This window comes from Lepidochelys olivacea, assembly GCF_965140295.1.
Source record: "Lepidochelys olivacea isolate rLepOli2 genome assembly, chromosome: 6".
NCBI lineage: Eukaryota > Metazoa > Chordata > Testudines > Cheloniidae > Lepidochelys > Lepidochelys olivacea.
In genome coordinates this window covers 72222282-72242178 of record NC_140416.1, presented here as the reverse complement: position 1 = coordinate 72242178, position 19897 = coordinate 72222282, and the positions used below count along the sequence as shown (strand labels likewise).

The following is a 19897-nucleotide window of genomic DNA, read 5'->3' as shown; positions in this document are numbered from 1 at the left end:
ATGGCCAGCGAAGGGAAGAGAGCCTAGTTAAGAGTTGCGCTTAACTATCCTGATTACTTACGTACCCTAGGGAGGCTACAGATATTTGCTGATTTTTGACTTACTAAATAGTCCCCAACCTCTCTGTCTCTCTCTCTCTCTGACTCACCGTTTTAACCATATAAACATTTCGATTCTTTGGATTGAAAAGGTGAGTCTCTTTCTCTGGTTTATGTATCTGTCCCCATCTCTCTCTCTCTTCAATGAAAACAAACATAAACTTGATAGACTATATGAGGGTAAACTTCGGTCAAGTTACCCTAAAAGGGAGTGGGGATCTTTTACATTTATTTGTGTATTAAAGAAAAAAAAAAGGTACAAAGGGCTTGATCCTCAACTCATGAGACAAACAAAACTCCCGTCGGTTTTTGCCTGTAATAAGTATGAGCTAAACTTCAGCTTTTACCATGGTGTTTACGTTGAACCTTTTGTATCTACTATAATATAGGCGCGATATGGACATTTTGTCACTCTTCTGCGGGGTTTAAAAAAATGCTCCTTTCCTTGGGACTTCGGCTTGACCAGAGAATACACAGCTTTGGATTTTACATGCCACGGCAGACGTTCCCCCGCTGAAATGCTGTTTTAAAAGGGAACGCTTGATCACTAGTTTTATTAACATTTAGTTTCATTACAATCTGGAGACGTTGGACTCTTTCTTCTTTCCCGTGCAAAACCGCAGCACAGAATAACTGTAGACGCAAACATTGGCTGCTGACAGCTACCTCAATATTCAGACACACACACCTCTGGCTGTGGAAAGACAAGGAGGTGTCACGGCTCTTGCGGGGATGAAACCTTTCATTGATAAAGCTCTACTCGTGTGGGTATCGGATCGTGATTCACATGTTTTAATCGCCCCCCCCTTACCAATATTATTACCAAAGCTACATAACTCCGGGCATATTTGCTAAGGACAAACGTCAGAAATGGCACCGTATTGCAACTCTGAGACACAGAAATCTTGCTGGAGCCATCCCCTCCTAACTAGACCAGGTTAGAAACTAACAGTAAATGTGCTAATCTAGCGGATAGACCCCCCCCCAACGCTATCTGCTTTGTGTTATTGGAGAAGAGATCGTGTGTGCAAATCGCTTTCCACGCAGTTCCTGGCCCCCTACACTATGAACGGAAGGGAGGAATTAATATTTAACTCTTCTTAAATATCGGACTTTAATGGAGGTGGAAAATCTGATTTTCTGTGCATTCCAAGAACAATTCCTTGGGGGTGACCTTTAGCACCGAGTCTGTTGAAAGAGGAAAGTAGCCGAGTGTTTATCTGGAGATGACTGAAAGCTTTCCCTGGTGGAAGTTTATGGAAGCGTTAAAGGGGGCGGATAACACGATCTTTGGAGGCGCTTGGCCAATGATCTGGAGGGGCTTGGAGAGCAGATCTCAGCTGGCAGACATTTAAATGGGAGACAGCTCGGCGCTGCTGCAATTTGTAATCAAGATCCGCGACTCCCTCTATATGGACTCACTGGCAGCTCCAGGCTCCTACCCCACTGCAGCCTCTCGCCGGCCAGCGAAGTAACCCACCCCAGGCAGGAGACCTGAGCAGAGCGAGAGAACTCACCGCTCCGACCACAGACCTCACAGGAGGGGGAGCAGCAACCAGAGCAGGTGAGTGGGGCGATTATTTCTTACCGATCTCTCTTTATACAGGCTTCTCCGGGGCATGAACACGGCCAGCTCTTTAGGAGACAAGAAGGTGATAACTTCGGTGCTAGCCCATCCCTGGTGTAAGGGGAGTTACGCCAGGGATACCTTTGGCCCAGGTGCTCTATTTCGCCATTATTCTGATTTTTGGTTTGATCCAGTCTCTCGCCCCTTCCCCCCCAGTCGCTTTCCCTCTCTTTAACAGAAATAGTCCTTCATTAATTGCTGGCTTGCAAAAGTCTTGAGGCCTTTGATTTCCCAAACAGCCCCTCCGAGGAATGACAGAGCCTCCCCCTTCTCCCACCCCCTCCCCAGCTCAGATGCAGTGGAGCAGACAGAAAGGTATTTCCACTCGCAATACTGGAGATTAGGGCGCTATTATATTTATCTCCCTAGACAAACAGAGGGATTGCAAAAGCCCAATTAGCTCTGCCTGTCATCTCCGCCTACAGCATCATTCCCAGCAAATTGGATTCGGCGCCCACCAGACATGCAGCAAAATCCCAGCCCGGCATCTGCGAGGAGTGACTGAACACGAGGGAGGGGGGTTGGGGGGAAAGCATGGATCCTGGCTGGAGGCTCCCAGGTACCAGGGCTCCCCCCGCCCCGTGCTGCAGCCCCAGCCGCGATCCCAGCGAGCCGGGCTCGGTCAGTTTCTAGGGCTCTGGAGGGATGGTCTCCATTGAACACTCCTCGATAAAAGATAAGTGTGTCTATTTCAAGGCTGGCCTGCCCTTCTCAGCCGGACTGGAAGCGATCCCAGGAGAGCCCTGCGGGGCAGATGCAGCCCGCAGAGGGGGTGTTTGCCTTAGCCCGTCTAGTGCTGCAGGAAGCTCCGGGTGCTGCAGGATTGAATAGCTCGCACCCAGAACCCTCCCGTGGCCCCAAAGGTGCCGGAAGACGCCTGCGGTCTCGCTGGCGCGACCCGTGTAGCTAGCGCGGAGCTGGAGCGTGGGCTGAGCGCGGCGGGCGGGGGAAGACACGCGGAATCCCTGTCCCGGTTCATTGCGTGTCCTCCCCCGCCAGCGGCTCTTCCCTGGGGCGGGCTCGGGGAGGGTGTTCGCCGCTCGGAAGCACCGCACGGTTCAAAGCTGGGATGCGGGGACCTGGAAATGCACCGACCCACTCGCTTGTCTTCTTTCCCTCTAACCCCCTTTCGGATGCCCAGGGCATTTGGCTGCTGTTGTTGTTGCCCTGGCGACTTTCCTGCCTCTTTCGGGGAATGTGCCAGCTCGGGCACGTTAACACACAAGCACCCAGACCAGTCCCACCCGGGAGCTCCCAGATCTGTCCGTGGCCCTGCCTCAGTTTGCCAGTTCTCTGCGCGCTGGATCTAGCCCAGCGGCCCCTGTTAGCTCCCCCCTGCGGGCCGCCGCGCTGATCCAAACCGAGCCCCGCGGAGGTTCCCGCGTGCAGAAAAGCCAGCGACCGCTCGGGCCCAGGTCCTGCTCCCGACCCCCCCACCCCCGATCTGCTAGGGAAGCGCGGCTGCCTCCGGAGCGCAGGATCGGCTCCCCTGCCTGCCATCCCTGGCTTACGGCTGCCCGAGGACGCGCACTGGCCACTGGTCCCAGCTGAGCGCTCTTCCCGCTTCCCCCGCCGGCTTGGTGAGCCCACTGCCGTCCCTGCGCCTTTCCCGGCCCCCTGCGCCTCCTGCCAGACCCCGGCCGGGCTGATTGCCCAGCCGGCTCTGCAAGCCCCCCTAAAAGCGAGTCTCCTTGCGCGTAAAATCCGCAGCGCGGAAGCCAGTCACCTGCCCCGCGCAGCCCCGGGGCTCCAAGGGCTGAGGCGCTTTCAAAGCCTCTCCCGGGAAGAGCCGCGAAGGAGCGGCCGGTCACAGCGCACAGCGCTGCCTTTCCGGCACTGCCCGAGCTCCGCGGCTCCAGCCTTCGCGCTTCTGCCCCGCTAGGGAAGGGAAGAGGTTTGAAGGGGACACCCCGCGTGGGTCCCCACGCCTCTCCGCTAAGCAGGGCGCAGGGATGAGGCCCCTGTCCGCTGGTGACCCTTCTGTTTCCCCCGGGAGCGCTGCCCCTGCCCTGCGAGCATGTCTGCGGGAAGGGGCTGGCTTCGCCACGTCCCTGGTGCGATGTGTTTCCTTGGCGAGGTTTGTTCCTTCAGCGCAGTGTTTTTAATGGTTTATCCGTCCGCGCTGGGTGCATAGACGCGACGTACCCAGCCTGCTTCATCAGGGTCAGGCCTGATTTTAAAAAGATTATAGAGTAGAGGTGCAAATCTCCCTGCGAAACAACACGGGGAACTTTGGTAGGAGTGTCCTGCTTAGCCACTGGGCCTGATGTTAAAGTGGATCATTTAATTTGCAACAACCGGAGAGAACACAGCGAAAACGGATACCTTCAGTGCCGGGTGTATCACAAACATTTCTCCCACGGATCCCCCACCCCCCAATGATGTTGTGAGGAGGGAAGCTGACTGCGATCGGGGTTTTGGTAAATGACAATCAAGGCTCGGCTAGGACGCTAGGTACTATGGTGGTGGGGGCTTACACGTGTGGAAGACAGATGGATGGGACAGTGCGGCTTCTGGGGAAGCCGGAAAGCAAAGAGTGCCCTGCTGAAGGAAGCCTATAGCATCACTTCGTGTTTTGCATCTGAAAACGCTTATCTTTACATAAGACCCAGTTCTGGAAACAGGAGGACTTGTGGCACCGTAGAGACTAACAAATTTATTTGAGCATAAGCTTTCGTGAGCTACAGCTCACTTCATCGGATGTTCTGGAAATGCAACTAACACAGCGAGCCTCTTCCTGATAAAGTCCCCCCTCACCCAGCTACCATTGTGCACAGCGAGTCTTATTTTGTTAATCAACAATGTTCTCAATATGGATAAGATGCATATATACTGTTCTTAGATCTCCACTCCAATGGCAAGGAGATTTATAAATCAACGGGGAGCTCAACAATGTATGTGGCCATGCGGCCTGTTAGAATTTTTGGGGATTAGTTATATGCTTTGTGAGGCACTCAGAGCTCTGGGTGGCAGCTAATTCTTAGCCCCCGCTTCCTTTGGATTTTACATACTGATATTGGTAACTATAAGAGCAATCTCTGGCATTCCCTTCCATCTGGACTATAGGTTACTGAGAAGTATCCAAGCCACTGATGCTGTGTAGAAATAAGAAGTAGCACTCATGCTCAAATGTTTTTGGTTCTTCCTAGAGCTTAGACACTAACTGTGCTAGGATATTTGTTTTTGTCTCTGCTATGCAAGCCAGAATTGTGCAAGGCTTTCCTTAGCACCACGCCTTTGAATGTGTATTACTGTCTACTGCCACAAAACCACATCAGTAGTTTCAATGGATGTGGAGCAAAATTCCACTAGCCTCACTGAGAGGCATAATCTTATTGAAAACAATGGGACTACTCCCATGGGGAAGGCAAGTCTGGATGTGGCCCACGCACATACTCATGATACACAGCAGAGTTTTAGTCCTGATTTCTTATGGGACTGTAGTTTAATAGATCAAGGGAGGGATTTTCAAAGGCACTCAGTTTTATCATTAATTTCTGTATTATTCTCCATTTCCATTACAATCATTGACCGAAAAATAGATTGGCATTGTGTAGAGTGGTTTCCCTACAATCTTACTCACCAGGAGTTACTTGCCATTTTAGTGCATCTGAAATCCTACCAACCAGAGAAGTTGGTTTTGTTAGTCTAACCTTGGTAAATATTATCTCTCTTTGTGGATTGCCCCTTCCACTGCTTTTTCTGTACTTCAGACAGGTGCATTACTGAAACATTAAGCAAGGACATTACTATACTTCATATAATAAACTGTGAATACAAATATTTTGCGCCTTGGAGACACGGGAGGTGGTACAAACCTCCTTAATTTGCATAATAGCCAAGAAGTTGGGATCTGATTGTTTCCTTGGATACGGTATGAGGATCAGTCAGTAAATATATGTAATCACATTTTATCATAGGTGCTGGCACAAGAGGTACTGCCGCACCCCCCTGGCTTGAAGTGGTTGCCATTATATACAGGGTTTGCAGTTTGGTTCAATAGCTCTCAGTACCCCAACTATAAAAATGATTCCAGCAGCCCTGCATCTTATGGAAATACAGTTTGGAAATTTCCCATAATATTCTCCCATTAGATTCAGTTAATGAAAGTTTACCATTGACTTCATTGGAGCCAGGATTTTACCCAACATTTTAAAGCAAGCTGCATTGTCATAATACTTCAGTACGATTCTAGTGTAGGAGTTCACAATGGAACTAAAGTGCCTTTAAATTTGACTGTTTGAGATCCTTAATCAATAGCAGAAAGCATACATAAACTAAAAACTCACAAATACTTTTTAATAATGAAATGGAAGGGTTTTTATGTTTCTTCTAACTGATGCCATCACTAATTCATTAAACTCCTTGATCTTCTTGGGTGATTAGAGACTAGCCTCTAGAAAATTTAAAGCACCATATAAGTGTAAAATAGAATTACTGTTGGACTGCAATCCTGCTCCCATTGAAGACAATACAAAGCCTCTGCTGGCTTTAGGATTGGACCTGTACAGATGAAAAGCAGAACTCTAAACTTGAGTCTTGGCAGTTAAGTAGAGGAGGAATTGATTTTGAGGAATTTTGCTAGTCATGTTAATGCTATTGGATCTTGATCCAGCTTCCATGGAAGTCAATGAGAGTTGGATTAGGCCTTTATATTTGTAGTTTGTAATTACTGAATTGTTAAGGAGATTTTTCAGTTCACGTTTTTGATTCTGCCAGTGTTTCTGTAATACCCAGAATGTCACGTACCTTGCTCTTGAACATTTTTCAGAAACTTGGCATTCAAGAATTTGGCAGGGGGTCGGACTGGATGATCATGGTGGTCCCTTCTGACCTAAATATCTATGAATCTATGAATCTAAGATGTATGGGCCTGAGCCCATGTGCACATAAGCTCCATTGTAGACAAGAAGGTAAAGTTATGGTATGCAAGGAAGCAGACCCTTTATTTAATGAGAGATTTTGTTTGATTGACCAAATTTCAATTATGAAACTATCTGGCTACCTTATTGCACAATGTCACTTGTAATTTATTGCCGTATTGAATTTTAAAGTTCTACAAAATTTAAGTTTGATAAGGCTCTGGTTCATAAAGGACTACATTGTTCCTATATCATGGGGCCATGCAGAGGAATAATCCCCTGCATGTGGGCATTATCTTGGGTCCAGGTCTTGTGTAGAATGTAGGAGCTACACTTTAGATGTAACCCAGGTGGAGGAAGTGGGTGAGGCAAAGAGTGGGTGGAGTCATAGATCCACACACCCCAAGCAGAGATGGGTGGGTGCCCGGAGGGAAATAAATTGCACCCTTTCAAGGGCTGTAAGTGAAGTCCTTACTAAATAAGCAAGTCACAATCTCTCCCCGCACCCAGGCTACTCCTGTGATGGTGCAGTTTAAGGCACAATCTAGCTCCGAATGATCACATTCGTTTTTATTATTCTGAATTGTTTTTTGAAGTTGCCAATACATTGAATTTTGAAAAATGTTTTCTCTGTGTCACTAATTTTCATTATGACCCAATCTACCTTTTAAATATGTACAACGTGTTTTCCATCTTTTGGGGGTGGAGGGGCGCAATCCTGCAAACAATTACTGCCTTACATTTCCTTAAGTTAAGTACAGCCTTTAATGCTTTTTGAATAAGGATGCTTTCTTGAACCTGGGCTGTAGTGCTTACCACTGATGGAAACAACTACACTTGGTAGTAATTGTTTTCAGGACTGGGCCCTATATGACAGACTGGAATAGCCATTCACAGGTTGCCATTCAGAGGGCCTTTTAAAAATGGGGGAAGAAGGGGAATGACACACAGATGACAAGTTTAAAAAACAAAAACGGTGCTTCGGCTTTTTAGGAATACGCACATTGGCAATAACCAATTGAACAATGGAACTCTAAACAAATACCTGAAGTTCCTTGTGCTGCCTAGGAACTAGCATGTGATTTTTTTCTGTTTTGTGCAATGACTATTACACCGGACCCTCTCTAGCACGCGGGATTTGGGATCCATGCGTGGTACCGCGTTAAAATGAATTGCAATTAAAGTAATTAAATTTGGGAGCCATGGCTGCGACCACGTTATATGCAAATTCACCCTATATAGATGCGTGTTCTAGCAAGGGTACGGTGTATTTTTTTAAGGTTCTGGCACCATCCTGAGTAAATAACAAACACTTTAAAAATACTGTCTAATTATAGTGTGGACACAAATAGATGGGAACAGCCCTGGATGGAGTCATTCTGGTCTCCTGAGAAAATAAACAGTGTTTTATAACCAGTCTTCTTTTAAATTAGTTTAAAGACAAAATATGGAAACTAAATTCAAAAAGAAACCTGTTTGAATAACATTTTGGTTGTAATACAAACTGAAAAAAGGCAGGACGTGTTCAGTCCAAGCTGACACTTGAAATTATGTAGTGTTACCTTCAATTTGAATTTCCCAGGTTTTTTTGGTCATTGTTGTTGGTTTGTGTCAGAGCCTTAAGGTTATTAAAACTGCATGTCTTGTTCAGTATTTCATTTAGATATTAAAAGCAACCCTCCTATATTCTCCTGAGGATCAAGCAAGAATGCTAAGCTTGGTGTATATTTGTTGTATTTCAATCTATTTATGTATGAAGTTCCTTTCAAACACAAGCACACCCTGATACGTTAATCTAAATCAATAAAGTGAATGCACTTACCTATTTTGCCTATCCCAATCTCTGGGCACACTAACAATTTATTAAAAACACTTAAAATAATATCTTGGGACCATAAGCAAGTCTAGATGTCGTATAACATCTTCCCAAACCCAGGGACTCCTAACTCTACCTCTTTCATTCTTTCAATCAGGGACATCTGTGAACATCATAATGTAAATGTTTTGTGCAATTTTTGAAAGTATCAGGAACTAAGAAATTAACATGCATGTTTTATGGCAGTGATTCTCAATCTGTGTTCTCTAGATAGCTCTCATAATGTCTGACTGATTCTCTATCTGATCTGTTTCAGTCTCAGGCAGAACATGTGAAACAAACATCACAGGAGCGCTTCTGATCCAATATGGGGAGTGCTGAGCTCATGGATTGGAGGAAGGGAGGTGTGGCAGTTGCTTCACCTGGGACAGGTGGCAAAAAGGATCTGGTGCAAGTAAGGGTGGTATCCACACCTGATCCAGCCACTAGGAGAGGTTAGATAGAAAGGAGACCTTCAGAAGCTGGTAGAAGGGAGGGAAGATACCTATGCCATCAGACACAGGGAGGGCAGATAGGGCGTGACACATCATGACACTGAGTCACATCAGTGCAATGTCCAGAGCTTAAAGTGGTCTGAAAAAAGTGTGTGGGGAGGGTCTTATCACCCATACATCTTCCCATTCCCCATCCAAAATTAATTCTACCCTCACCCCCCAAATCAGCTTCTACCAATTTTGTACATTCCAGCCTCACATCAGTTCTCTTCCCTTGCCCTCCATTAATTCTGCCCCCATATTTGTTCTGCTTCCCTTCCCTCCATCAGGTATACCACTCACCCCCCATCTCACATCTGTTCCTTCTGCAACTCCAGAGGTTTTTAACCCCTCTTCCCATTCCCAACTCACGTGTTGCAGGGAGGGCTAGGGGAGGTGGAGGAGCAGAGAGGAGCTATCCTGTTTCTTCCAAGAGGTAGGGGAAGGAGGGAACAGAGCTGCCCTGAGCTTCTGGGCTCTTTTTGCTCACCCCTTATCAATCCCCTCCTGTGAGAACAGCTTTGGCTCCTGGGGGAAGAGCTTGGCCTGCTTCCTGCAGCAGCCCTGATTGGCTGCTCTTCCTCAGGAGGCGGGCAAGTGGGGAAAGCACCCAATCAGAGGGGGTTTACCCCCAGCAGGAATGAAACATACACCCCCTCAGTGACCTGGCTTGAGTTTTAGAAATTTTATTTCCCAGGCCTGCAACCTGGTGCAACCAGTACACTTCCTCAAGTGTTGCAAACTGACCCAAATTCACCGGTATGAAGCCTCTCATACCATTGTGCAACGTGCCAAAGAGCCAGAAGAACCTTAGTTGCTTTTCATGTTACACTGGTCTCTCTTCTGAGTTACACCAACCTAGACTCCATTACACGCACCCCTCAGTGGGCCAAAGTCCAAGGCTTGTGTAATGGGTAAATATGATATAGGTTATACTCTGCTAAGCAAAGGGAGTTTAAGCAAGTGTAGCATTTCTGAACCTGGTTCTCCCCTCTTACGCCAGTGTAAACCAGGAATAACGCCATCAAAGGAAATGGAGTTACACCAGAGTGAAAATGGTGTGAGGAGAGAAGAGAATCAAGCCACTTAAAGTGGTGCAATGTACGTGGAGAGAGGAAGTGAAAGAAGATATACACTACACACAATTGTCAACTCCAGCTGCATTTTTCACATAGCTGGAGTTGGGTAACTTAGGTCGACTTAGCCCCATAGTGTAGAGCTACCCTTAGACTCCCTCCAGACTGACCTAGAGACTTTTGAAATGGGATCACTCTATTTATAGCTCTCTGCAACTCCATTTAACACTACAGTGTCTCTCCAGCTATTAAAGGCTGGGTACCTCTCCTCTCTTACACACTTTTCTCTTAGACCAGAGGAAATATTGTACACTTGTCTTTTGCAGATTTCATATGAAATCCACAATTGTGTTTTGTTTCCTCACTGTCTCCTACCTAGGATGGTCCGCACAGTGTATGCTGTTGGTGGTCTGCTTCTTCTAGCTGGACTTCTGTTACCCACAGCAGAGGGGAAAAAGAAGAGTCGTGGGTCTCAGGGAGCCATCCCTCCTCCCGACAAGGATCAGCCCAATGATTCAGAGCAAACGCAGACAAAGCAGCAGCCAGGTTCAAGGCACCGAGATCGGGGAACTGGCACACCAATGCCTGCCGAAGAGGTGCTGGAGTCTAGCCAGGAAGCATTACACGTCACTGAACGCAAGTATCTTAAGAGGGATTGGTGTAAAACTCAGCCCCTCAAACAAACCATCCATGAAGAAGGCTGCAATAGTCATACTATTATCAACAGATTCTGCTATGGCCAGTGCAATTCTTTCTACATCCCAAGGCACGTCCGCAAAGAGGAAGGCTCTTTTCAGTCCTGTTCCTTCTGCAAACCTAAGAAGTTCACCACTATGACAGTTACACTCAATTGCCCTGAACTTCAGCCCCCTAGAAAGAAGAAGAGGATCACGCGAGTCAAGGAATGTCGGTGTATATCCATAGATTTGGACTAGACTGCAATATATTATTATACCAATGCTCCAGGCATAGGCAATCAGCATTGCCAGGTTAAATAAGAGTGAGTGACATAACTACCATACCTGCGTGGCTGGACATAACTGACAGGAACCAGAGTGAATCACCCAAAACATGGTGTGTGTGTGCGTGTGTGTGTGACTGCATATCTATACGGAAATATATGAATGTTCACTACACAGTAAAAACATTTAAAATCATGTGTGAAATATCACCAAAGGCCTATAAACACACCAGTTCAATATCACATCTATGAATTAGGACCCTTAGCGTACACTCACATTCTCCCTGCTTGCTGGGTTCAGTGCAGCTGTGCCTTTTGCTAATGTTTCACTGGAGACCATACTATTCACCTTCACAACATGAAAAGAAATATCAAATCAGAGGCATTCAGGAGCTTCCAAGCATGAATTTGATCCTAAATTTAAAATAACCAGTTTTAAAAGAGGTGCAGCCATAGGTGAAACCTCACTAAAAGCTACACTTGCATCAATAGTTTCTATTATGCCTTTCTTTTTAAAAAAATCCGTGTTGCTGGGAGGACGGGGCGGGAACCACCAGGACACAGACGGAGAGAAAACATAACCCCAGGGAGCTAGAAGGAAAAAGAAGGCCAAGAGTTAGCAGGAAGGAGAGGAAAGGGAGAGGAGAGAGTAGGAGAAGGAAGGAGAGAAAAGATGAGAAAGACAAAGGAATAAGATCCATTGTTATGTCACTAGATCCTCTTGATTTATTTATGGTCTTGTAATTCAGATATCCGCTGCTTTATATATTTATGTATGTGTCTGTACTGTACATGTAGTATGTATATATACAGTCGCTATCTACATATGTGGGTATATATGTGCACCCAGTGAGGTTATGTATTTTGTGTATCTGTACTTTCTCTCTCACACAATGTACCAATCACAAAAAAATCTCAGTATACAACATTGAGCACAAAATGACAGTAATTTAGCATATAAAGAGCAAAGCAAAAATTACAAGCATCATGTGACTGCAAATGCAATAACCACACAAGAGACAAAAGACAGGGCATGCCTGACTAGTAAATATTGCATTGTTATTGTTATTTTAGCTCTGCCACAGGCATGCAGTCCGTTGAAAAAGAGATGCAGAGCCTTGTCAGCAATAATCTGCTTTTTATATCCTTTGCCACAGTGTTACATTTAAACAGGATTTGGACTAAGTAAAGAGAATTTCCTGAAAATTAAGGGCTAAATGCTCCCCTTCTGGAGAAAAAGCCATGGAAGGGGAACAGTAACTCCTACAACTCCATGTGCTTCTCCTGTGGGGTTATCCTGGCATTCTCCCCTTAGGGGAATGAGTTCTGGACCAGCCCGGGGCCATGGAAACCCTTCGGAAAGTCTTGCAGGAGACTCTATAGAGACCAGCACAGCTGTACAGAAGGCTGCCACTCCCCACTTCACCCTAATCTTCGCTTCCCCACGCACTCAGCAGCCATGCTACTGCTTTCAGCCTTCCCCAGCCCTATCTCACAGAGTGCTTCCACCAGCAGTAATTTCACAGTGTTTACCAGCCAGGTGAAGAAGGAAGGAAGCCACACAGAATGGCTGCTTTTGAGCACATCCCCAGCAATGAGGTTCAATCTGATCGCACATCAGTGGAAAGGCCTATTTCTGCCACTACTGATGTCACTGGGATCAGGATTGGGCCATAAATCAGAAGTAACCCCAGTGAAGGTAGAAATTCCATTCTAAAGTTATCCTCATATAAAATCAGTGTGTGTGAGAGAATTATGCCCACTGGGCTGGTGTGGAGGGGCTTCTAGTCTAGGAGACAGACAGCCATTGAGGTGCCTTTTCTCTTCTTCTGTATGCACAGGCCACAACTAGCCATACTTGGACAACTGTGCTTCCTCATATTCTATGCCTCACAACAGAGGGGAGTATAGGGCCCTAATTTAGGAGCAAGCTACAAAGTATTTTTGTCCATTTGGACGCCAAGAAAGACAATTATTCTATTATTATTATTATTATTACTACGTCAAAAAGGAAAATTCAGCATTGGCATATCACAGATACAGGATCTGTGCAGTCATTTATTTAAAAGCCACAGCTATTGCACAACGTGTCACAGTTATTGGTCAAATCCTACATTTCTGCGTTTAATATATTTTTAGTGTAAGATCCACAACATTGCCATCTGTAACACTAAAATTGCAAATCAGTGATTCATATTATTAAACTTTACACATTGGATCTGGCATCTACTGACTTTGCGGTTCTGACACGTTTCTTCATGGATTTTAAAAACTAAAATCTGGAGTTACAGGAGGTAAATTTCCACTGTGTGGAATGTGAATAGTTAGAAAGATATGGATATTTAATGTTGTTATTAATACAAAGCTTTTTTCATTGATATGAGGGTGGGGTTTGTTTTTCTTTAAATGACGTCTTCCGAGTTGGTGAAAACGAAAAATCATTCTGAAACCTGGCTGAAAGCTTTAAACTACTTATTGTTTCTGTTCAGTTAACAGATACACAGCTGGGGTGAATCCTGACCCCTCCCCATTGAAGTTAATGGCAAAACTCCTATTGACTTTAATAGGGCCATGATTTCACCCTAAGTTGCTAAGGACCATATCCTCAAAGATAACTCCTCATCGGAAGTTAGGCGCTAAGTATCTTTGAGGATCTGGGCCTAAGTCCCTACACTCCGTAGCCAGCAGGCAAAGCTTTAGATGTTCCTGGCTCCTTTATTTAACATTCCTTAGAGGTTAACACTTTTTGAAGCAACATTTGTGAAGCTTTTAAGATGTACATAAAGGAACAGTCAGTTATCTACGCAAAGATCACAAAGGAACCCCTTTAGGCAAAATCAAATGTAAATTTTATACAACAGACTTTTGTGAATTGCTAGTTACTGCTTGGGAGTAAAAAGGTTCTGCTGACTTACAATTATACAAGATATGTAATATCTACCACAATATGTATTTAAACGACTGCTTTAGTCTAACCTCCCCGCCTGCAACTGACTATATAACCTAAGACTGCAGTGTTTTCATTCTCAGTCTCATGAAACAAATTTTGGTTTTAAAATGAAATTCTAATAATTTTGCAGCTGAATAGAATTGGACTCTCTCTCCCCCCACACCCAGCATTTTGTATGTCATTTTAACTATTATTAACAAATAAATAAAACATCTTCTTCAGTCCATGCCTATTGGTTTCCTTCGTTCCACTTCCCTAAGTTTCCAGCTTGCTCTGGGTCTGTTGTACTGATCTCTGACTTCTGTGGTTTCTTCTAATTAAAAAAGGCCTTAAATTCTGACAGTGAGACAAGCAATGGCACCATCATTCACCATGGCAACTTCAATAAGGTCTTTAAATGAGATCTGTCACTTCCCCACGCCCCTCAACAATTTATAGAAGGAAAATCTCCATCCTTATTCACACTTTTCCCCTTGTAAACTCTACAATGACAGCTCAAAACTGTAAATCAAACTTGAAATGCTGAGGCTTTAGAGATAGACGTGGGCCAGCCTCAGCACATTACTCCACTTTCAGGCCAGTGCTAACACCATTTATTGATTTCACCTCCAATTTTTTACAAAATATACTCAGTACTTTGTCAACATACCTACTTGCCAACACTTTAAAAACTCTGAATAGGAACGTATAGGTTGAACCCTAGGGACAGATCTGGAAGACTTTAAAAGAAAATTTAGCTCTGGGGAAAGGTACCAGACTTACAGCCATAGAGGCTGGATTCCTTTATGTTCCCCATGGAGTGGGTAGAACATGGCCATTAGCAACGTAAGCTTTACCACTCTAACCTGTCAATCTGTTTCACAGTTGCTCACGGTGAAGTGTGGGGGAGCAGTTTTATCCCAATGCCTGTGCAATCCTACTGGATTCAGGGATGGTGAGTGGCATGTGGGATGCTGGCGTCTGTGATATGGATTGCTGTCCCACTTAGACCTGGGCTAAGACTACTACATGTTTTAAGATGGATCACTGAACAGCCAGGTGGTGATAATAAATTTCAGAGTCATGTACCTTGTGGCTCAATTGAGTTATATTGGCGTGTTCAAAAATACACCATTATGACTGCGATGTAGACTGGCGGCTTTAGAAAGAGCCAGCACTCAGGGAAAAGTGTTGTCTCATGATTAGAACAGAAGATGGAGCTGGGTGTGAGATGCTCTGGATTCCAGTTCCAAACGTGGAAGAACCTGGTCATCGGTGGGGAGTTGATGGAGCCCCATGTGTGTATCTTCACATTAGACCTGTGCAAAACCTAAGGCTGACCCAGACTGCGTCATGATGGTTGTTTTGTTTTGTATAAACTTTGAATTCTCCTGTGTGCTGCAGTTCTCCCATAGTTCTTTTGTGCTTTGATAGTTTGCAAACAGGAGAATAATAAAGTACAATAAATATTTTTTTTGTTTAAAATTCAGTTGGACTCTTTTGTGGTCTGGGTCATGATTGCGGCTGGATAGCAATAGTGTGACAGGAATAGATTTGCAGAGCTGACTTCTTTTTTAGAAAAGGATGCAAAATGGAGAGGAAATCTCTTCCACTCATTCTGACTTTAGCCAGTGGATGTCTTTAAGGTATGATGGTGCATTATTTATGTTACAATAAACCATTACATTTAATAATACACTTTGCACTTACATAGTACCTTTCAAGTAAAGTTCATACAGTGCTTAGCAGTGGCGAGCATTGTATAGATACGGAAGCTGAGGCACACAGTGAGAGACAACAGTAAACCTAAGACGACCTGCCATGGTAGAAGGTTAGAGTAAGAATTACTTTCCTGCCTTCCCAAATTATATGGCCACATTAAGGATGTCTGGATTGCAACTCTGGACAATGGGGGAAGAGCGGGAGATGTATGTCTGACACTCCTCCCAATGAATAAGTGTAGAGGGGCGGTGAATAGGCAACACTGTGGCTCAATCCCCACCTGATGGCCAGCAGAGCTGACCCTGTATAAAGGGGAGGGTAAACTGCACCCCCAAAAGGGAAGAAGTGACTTAGTCTCCTCCTCAACAAGAAGGGACAATGGGAGAAATTGTGCTTCTCCTGGGATGGCACAACTATGCACCATCCCCTACATGTGGCTGAGCCTAAAGTTTCAATCTAGCCCTAAATGATTTGCCCACAGGGAAAAAGCAAAAAAATGGGACTAGAATTACCCCAGGAATAACTTTGCATCTGCAGCACTGGGAGCCAAAGTGGCTATTGCATTTCAGTAATGAATGATGTGGTCTCTAAAGCTTTTTGGAATCCTTGAGGGTGAATAGTATTATATTTTATACATTTAGGAAGAATTCATTATAGTTTTGTGATAAGAGGGACCAGGATACTGGTGACATGAATTCAATTGTCACCAGTAGTTGCACTTGGAATGAATTTATCTAAAGTTTTTAAAGGGAAATGCAGAATAACTAGAAACTTCAGGGGAATTTAGGAATTTATTTATGTTGGGAATTGGACAGGGCACCAGGGCTAAAATCACTGCCCAGAGACCTTTGATGACCACATGTTGTCAGGGCCTGGCTTTTAGGTTTCAACTGAAAGAGATTAACTCTAGTAAAATTCAGTACCACATTTCTTTACATGAAGGAGTTCTGATTTTAGTCTTAACCAATTAAAAATAGATAAAACACATCTGATTAAAAACAAGACCCCAAAGAAATTGGTGTTTGTTCAACAAACAGCAGAAAACAATGGAAATGGTTACTACTTGTTTCTAAGGGCTTGTATACACAGAGCAGTAATGTGGAGTATGGGGGTATGATTTCTGCAGCGCATGAAGTGTTATACATTAATTGTCAGTGTAGACCCTGCTGGTGTGCACTAAAGGTTCCCTAGTGCACGTTAACGAATGCTGTTTGAAACAGTGCTACGTTAAAGAGCATTAGGGAACATTACAAAGAAATTACTTATTACAGAATATACTCCATAATGAGTAAAGGACATAATATACATTAGTAATTACAGTAAATACAAAGAGCGCCTTGAAAACCCCTGATTTTTGGCCAGCTACACAAAATTCAAAAATTGCTAAAAATAACCCTCCAAAAATGAAATTATAGACCTCAAAAAACGTAAGCTGTATTTATGTGTTGCTCATCAAATTTTGAGAATAAAGCCATAAACATACAGCAATGTATATGCCATAACCAAGCCCGGTGCGCAGCTTCATACTAGAACTTCATTAGGCATCTTCACGTAAACATCTGCAGTAGAATGCATTGCGTTTGCTGTCTGGGAATATGTCTGGTGACTTTGATAAGGTTCCCCCATAGACAGTGTGTGCCTTGTGGCTGCCTGGATTCCTCTCCCAGCTTTTACTGAGGTTATAGCCCTAAATGATTTGAGGTTATAAATGAGGTTATAGGGAGCAGTTCTGGATTTTTAATGGTCATTCGATCATGCTTCAATTATTTTCCTAAAATATTGGAAACAAAATTCATAACCTGGCCCTTTTAAGTGAGTGCAAGAACAAGATGTGAAGAACAAACTACACATTGACATAAAAGGAGAATTCTTGGGTTCACATTTAAAAAAAAAAACATTCTAAGTTGCAATAAGATGTAACTCCTCCTTGCTGTGATACAGAAGTAACTTGCATAGTTGGGGAATGAATCGGGCAGGTAATTGACACAGGTTCCCATTAAACGGTCTACAGAGACAATTCTACATGATCATGTTTGCATTTCCTTTTTAAAGCATGTCGTATAGGAACAGTTATATTCCAATGCATATTAAGACAGGCCGAAAGTACAAAGGTTATAATAATATCTATTTCTCTGTTATAATTTTTATCTATAGCTAATCTCTCTCTCTCTAGTAATATCAGTTGTGATGCCAGGAGGAAAACAATTTGAAACAACAGGTTTTTTTTTTATACAGATTAGAGCCCAGGATAGTGCGGGCCTGGTCGATTTATCAGGTGCGCTGTATTAGATGGAGGGGGTTAACTGTGGAGGCTGTTAACTGTGGAGCCCGAAGCTACCCTTATAACAATCAGTAAACATTTAATGATAAGTGCTTGTTTAAGATCCTCATTTCATGGTATCCATTTTGAATCCCCTGTGGCTTCGGGGGGAAGGGATGGCGGGCGCTAGAGGAATGCTGTGGGTTCTGCCATGAATGGAAGCACACCAAGCCCCCGGCTCGTATTAGTAATTTAATAGGCCATAAGCTGGAAATCCCTCCCATCCATATATTAATAACAACAAACATGGCGTCAGAAACTTACCAAGCTCTGGCTCCGATGCTTACTCTGACGTTGTTCTGAAGAGGACAGCTCCCCAAGGTCATCCCCAAACAGCTCCTCTGAGTACGGCCTTAGAATGTGCTGTAGGTGCTGCGTTGGCATAGCCTCTTCAATTACCAGCCTTGGCATCACGTCACTTCTTGTCCTTTATTCAGCAACTGGCTGGGGTGACTGCCTTTGTTGGATGGAAATAAGGGAAAGCTACATGAAAAATAAGGGGCAAAACATCATTTCCCTTAACATTTTTCTCTCAAGTGTACATTTCTGCTGCCCGCAAGTATTTAATGCAATTATTATACGCTTCAATGTAATGTTTAAAATGGTACTTACTAGTTTTAATACATTTCAATACATCTTAAAATAAGGGATAGATGGTCCCCCTAAGGGACAAATCAAGGCAAGGTCCTTTAAAATAAGGGACAGGTGGTCATCCTACAGCTGGCTTTCCTCTAGCAATGCTTGTGATGCGGGGAAGGGAGGACTATAAGGGTGTCATCTCCACTCGGCAGATTGTCCTGAACCACTATGGACTCAGTGATTTCTAGAATTCCCAGAACCCAGGTGAATTCCTTGTACAGGTGGAGGAAGACAGAGGTGCTGTTAGAAGTTTGACTTTGCAGTAGACTGTCTTCAGCTGCTTGATTTGCTCTCTGCATTGTGCTACTGTCTGGTCAATCCCCAACACGGCCAGCAACTTGAATATAGTTTTGTAGACATGATCATTTCTCATGCTCTTGCTGAAGTTGAATGTCTTGCACACCCCACACCAGAGGTTAACCAGAATGCAGCTGTGTTCCTCTGGCCAGCTAGCAGCGTGCTTGATGCAGGCAATGCTGGTCATGCTAATACATGGGAGGGCAGGAAGCAGGTAGGAAGTTTTGGAATGGAAGATCTGGGAAGCTCAGCTCAAGGAGATTGTGGGACAATGTTGGTGGACTCTCCAGACATGAGTTGCATCCAAACTGCAATATGCTTGGACTTTGACCCATGGTCACAACGGGACTCAGGCGCTGATCTCTTCCCCCTCAGCCCCAGCAGGGTCCATTGGCCTGAGTCCAGAGGAGTGCTTGGCCCCAGTCAGACTGATTTCTCTGTGTCTAGAAGGGAGGCTTGCACTTAACCCTGTCAGAGTCCAAGTTTGTGTGCTGTGTAGCCATATCCTGTGATTTATACCTTTCAGGAATCCATCTCATTTCAGTCTCAAGGAAAGAACTTTACCCTATCATGGTCTCCCATATGCTTTCACTGATAATGGACTTAAAGCTATATAAAATGTTTGGCTAGAACCACAAGGGCACTCAGAAATCAGCCTGGGTTTCAGTTCAACCTACATTTGCAAATCAGCAGCGTCATTAGCTTGGGGGAGAATCCAATTTCAGTGGGAGACCAGGCATATAGTATGATTTCTCAAAGCACTCAGTGCCACCACTCCTTTTAAAAGATACTAACCATTAGAACACACAAAGAATTTTTAATACAACAGTAAGGTGAGATTAAATATCTACAGTAGATTGTACTCCACCTGCAAGAACACTGATGAAGACCGCCTGCTTAATGTTGCTTTAATAATTGTTTTAGTTTTATTAATATTTTGGCAAGATGGCAGTTCTACAAGGAGCTGTGCCACAGATGCGACAATTGGCGCTTCACATAAAAAAACACTCTGTGCAA

General features: G+C 44.4%; 1 protein-coding gene across 1 annotated transcript; it reads left to right on the top strand.

The window, feature by feature from the left end:
- Positions 1–1377: 1377 nt before the first annotated feature.
- Positions 1378–14115, top strand: GREM1 (gremlin 1, DAN family BMP antagonist). The gene is made up of 2 exons (XM_084630138.1): positions 1378–1662; positions 10392–14115. Exon 2 carries the CDS (start codon positions 10393–10395, stop codon positions 10945–10947), a length of 555 nt encoding a protein of 184 aa, XP_084486264.1. The 5' UTR covers positions 1378–1662; position 10392; the 3' UTR covers positions 10948–14115.
- The last annotated feature ends 5782 nt before the right edge of the window (positions 14116–19897 follow it).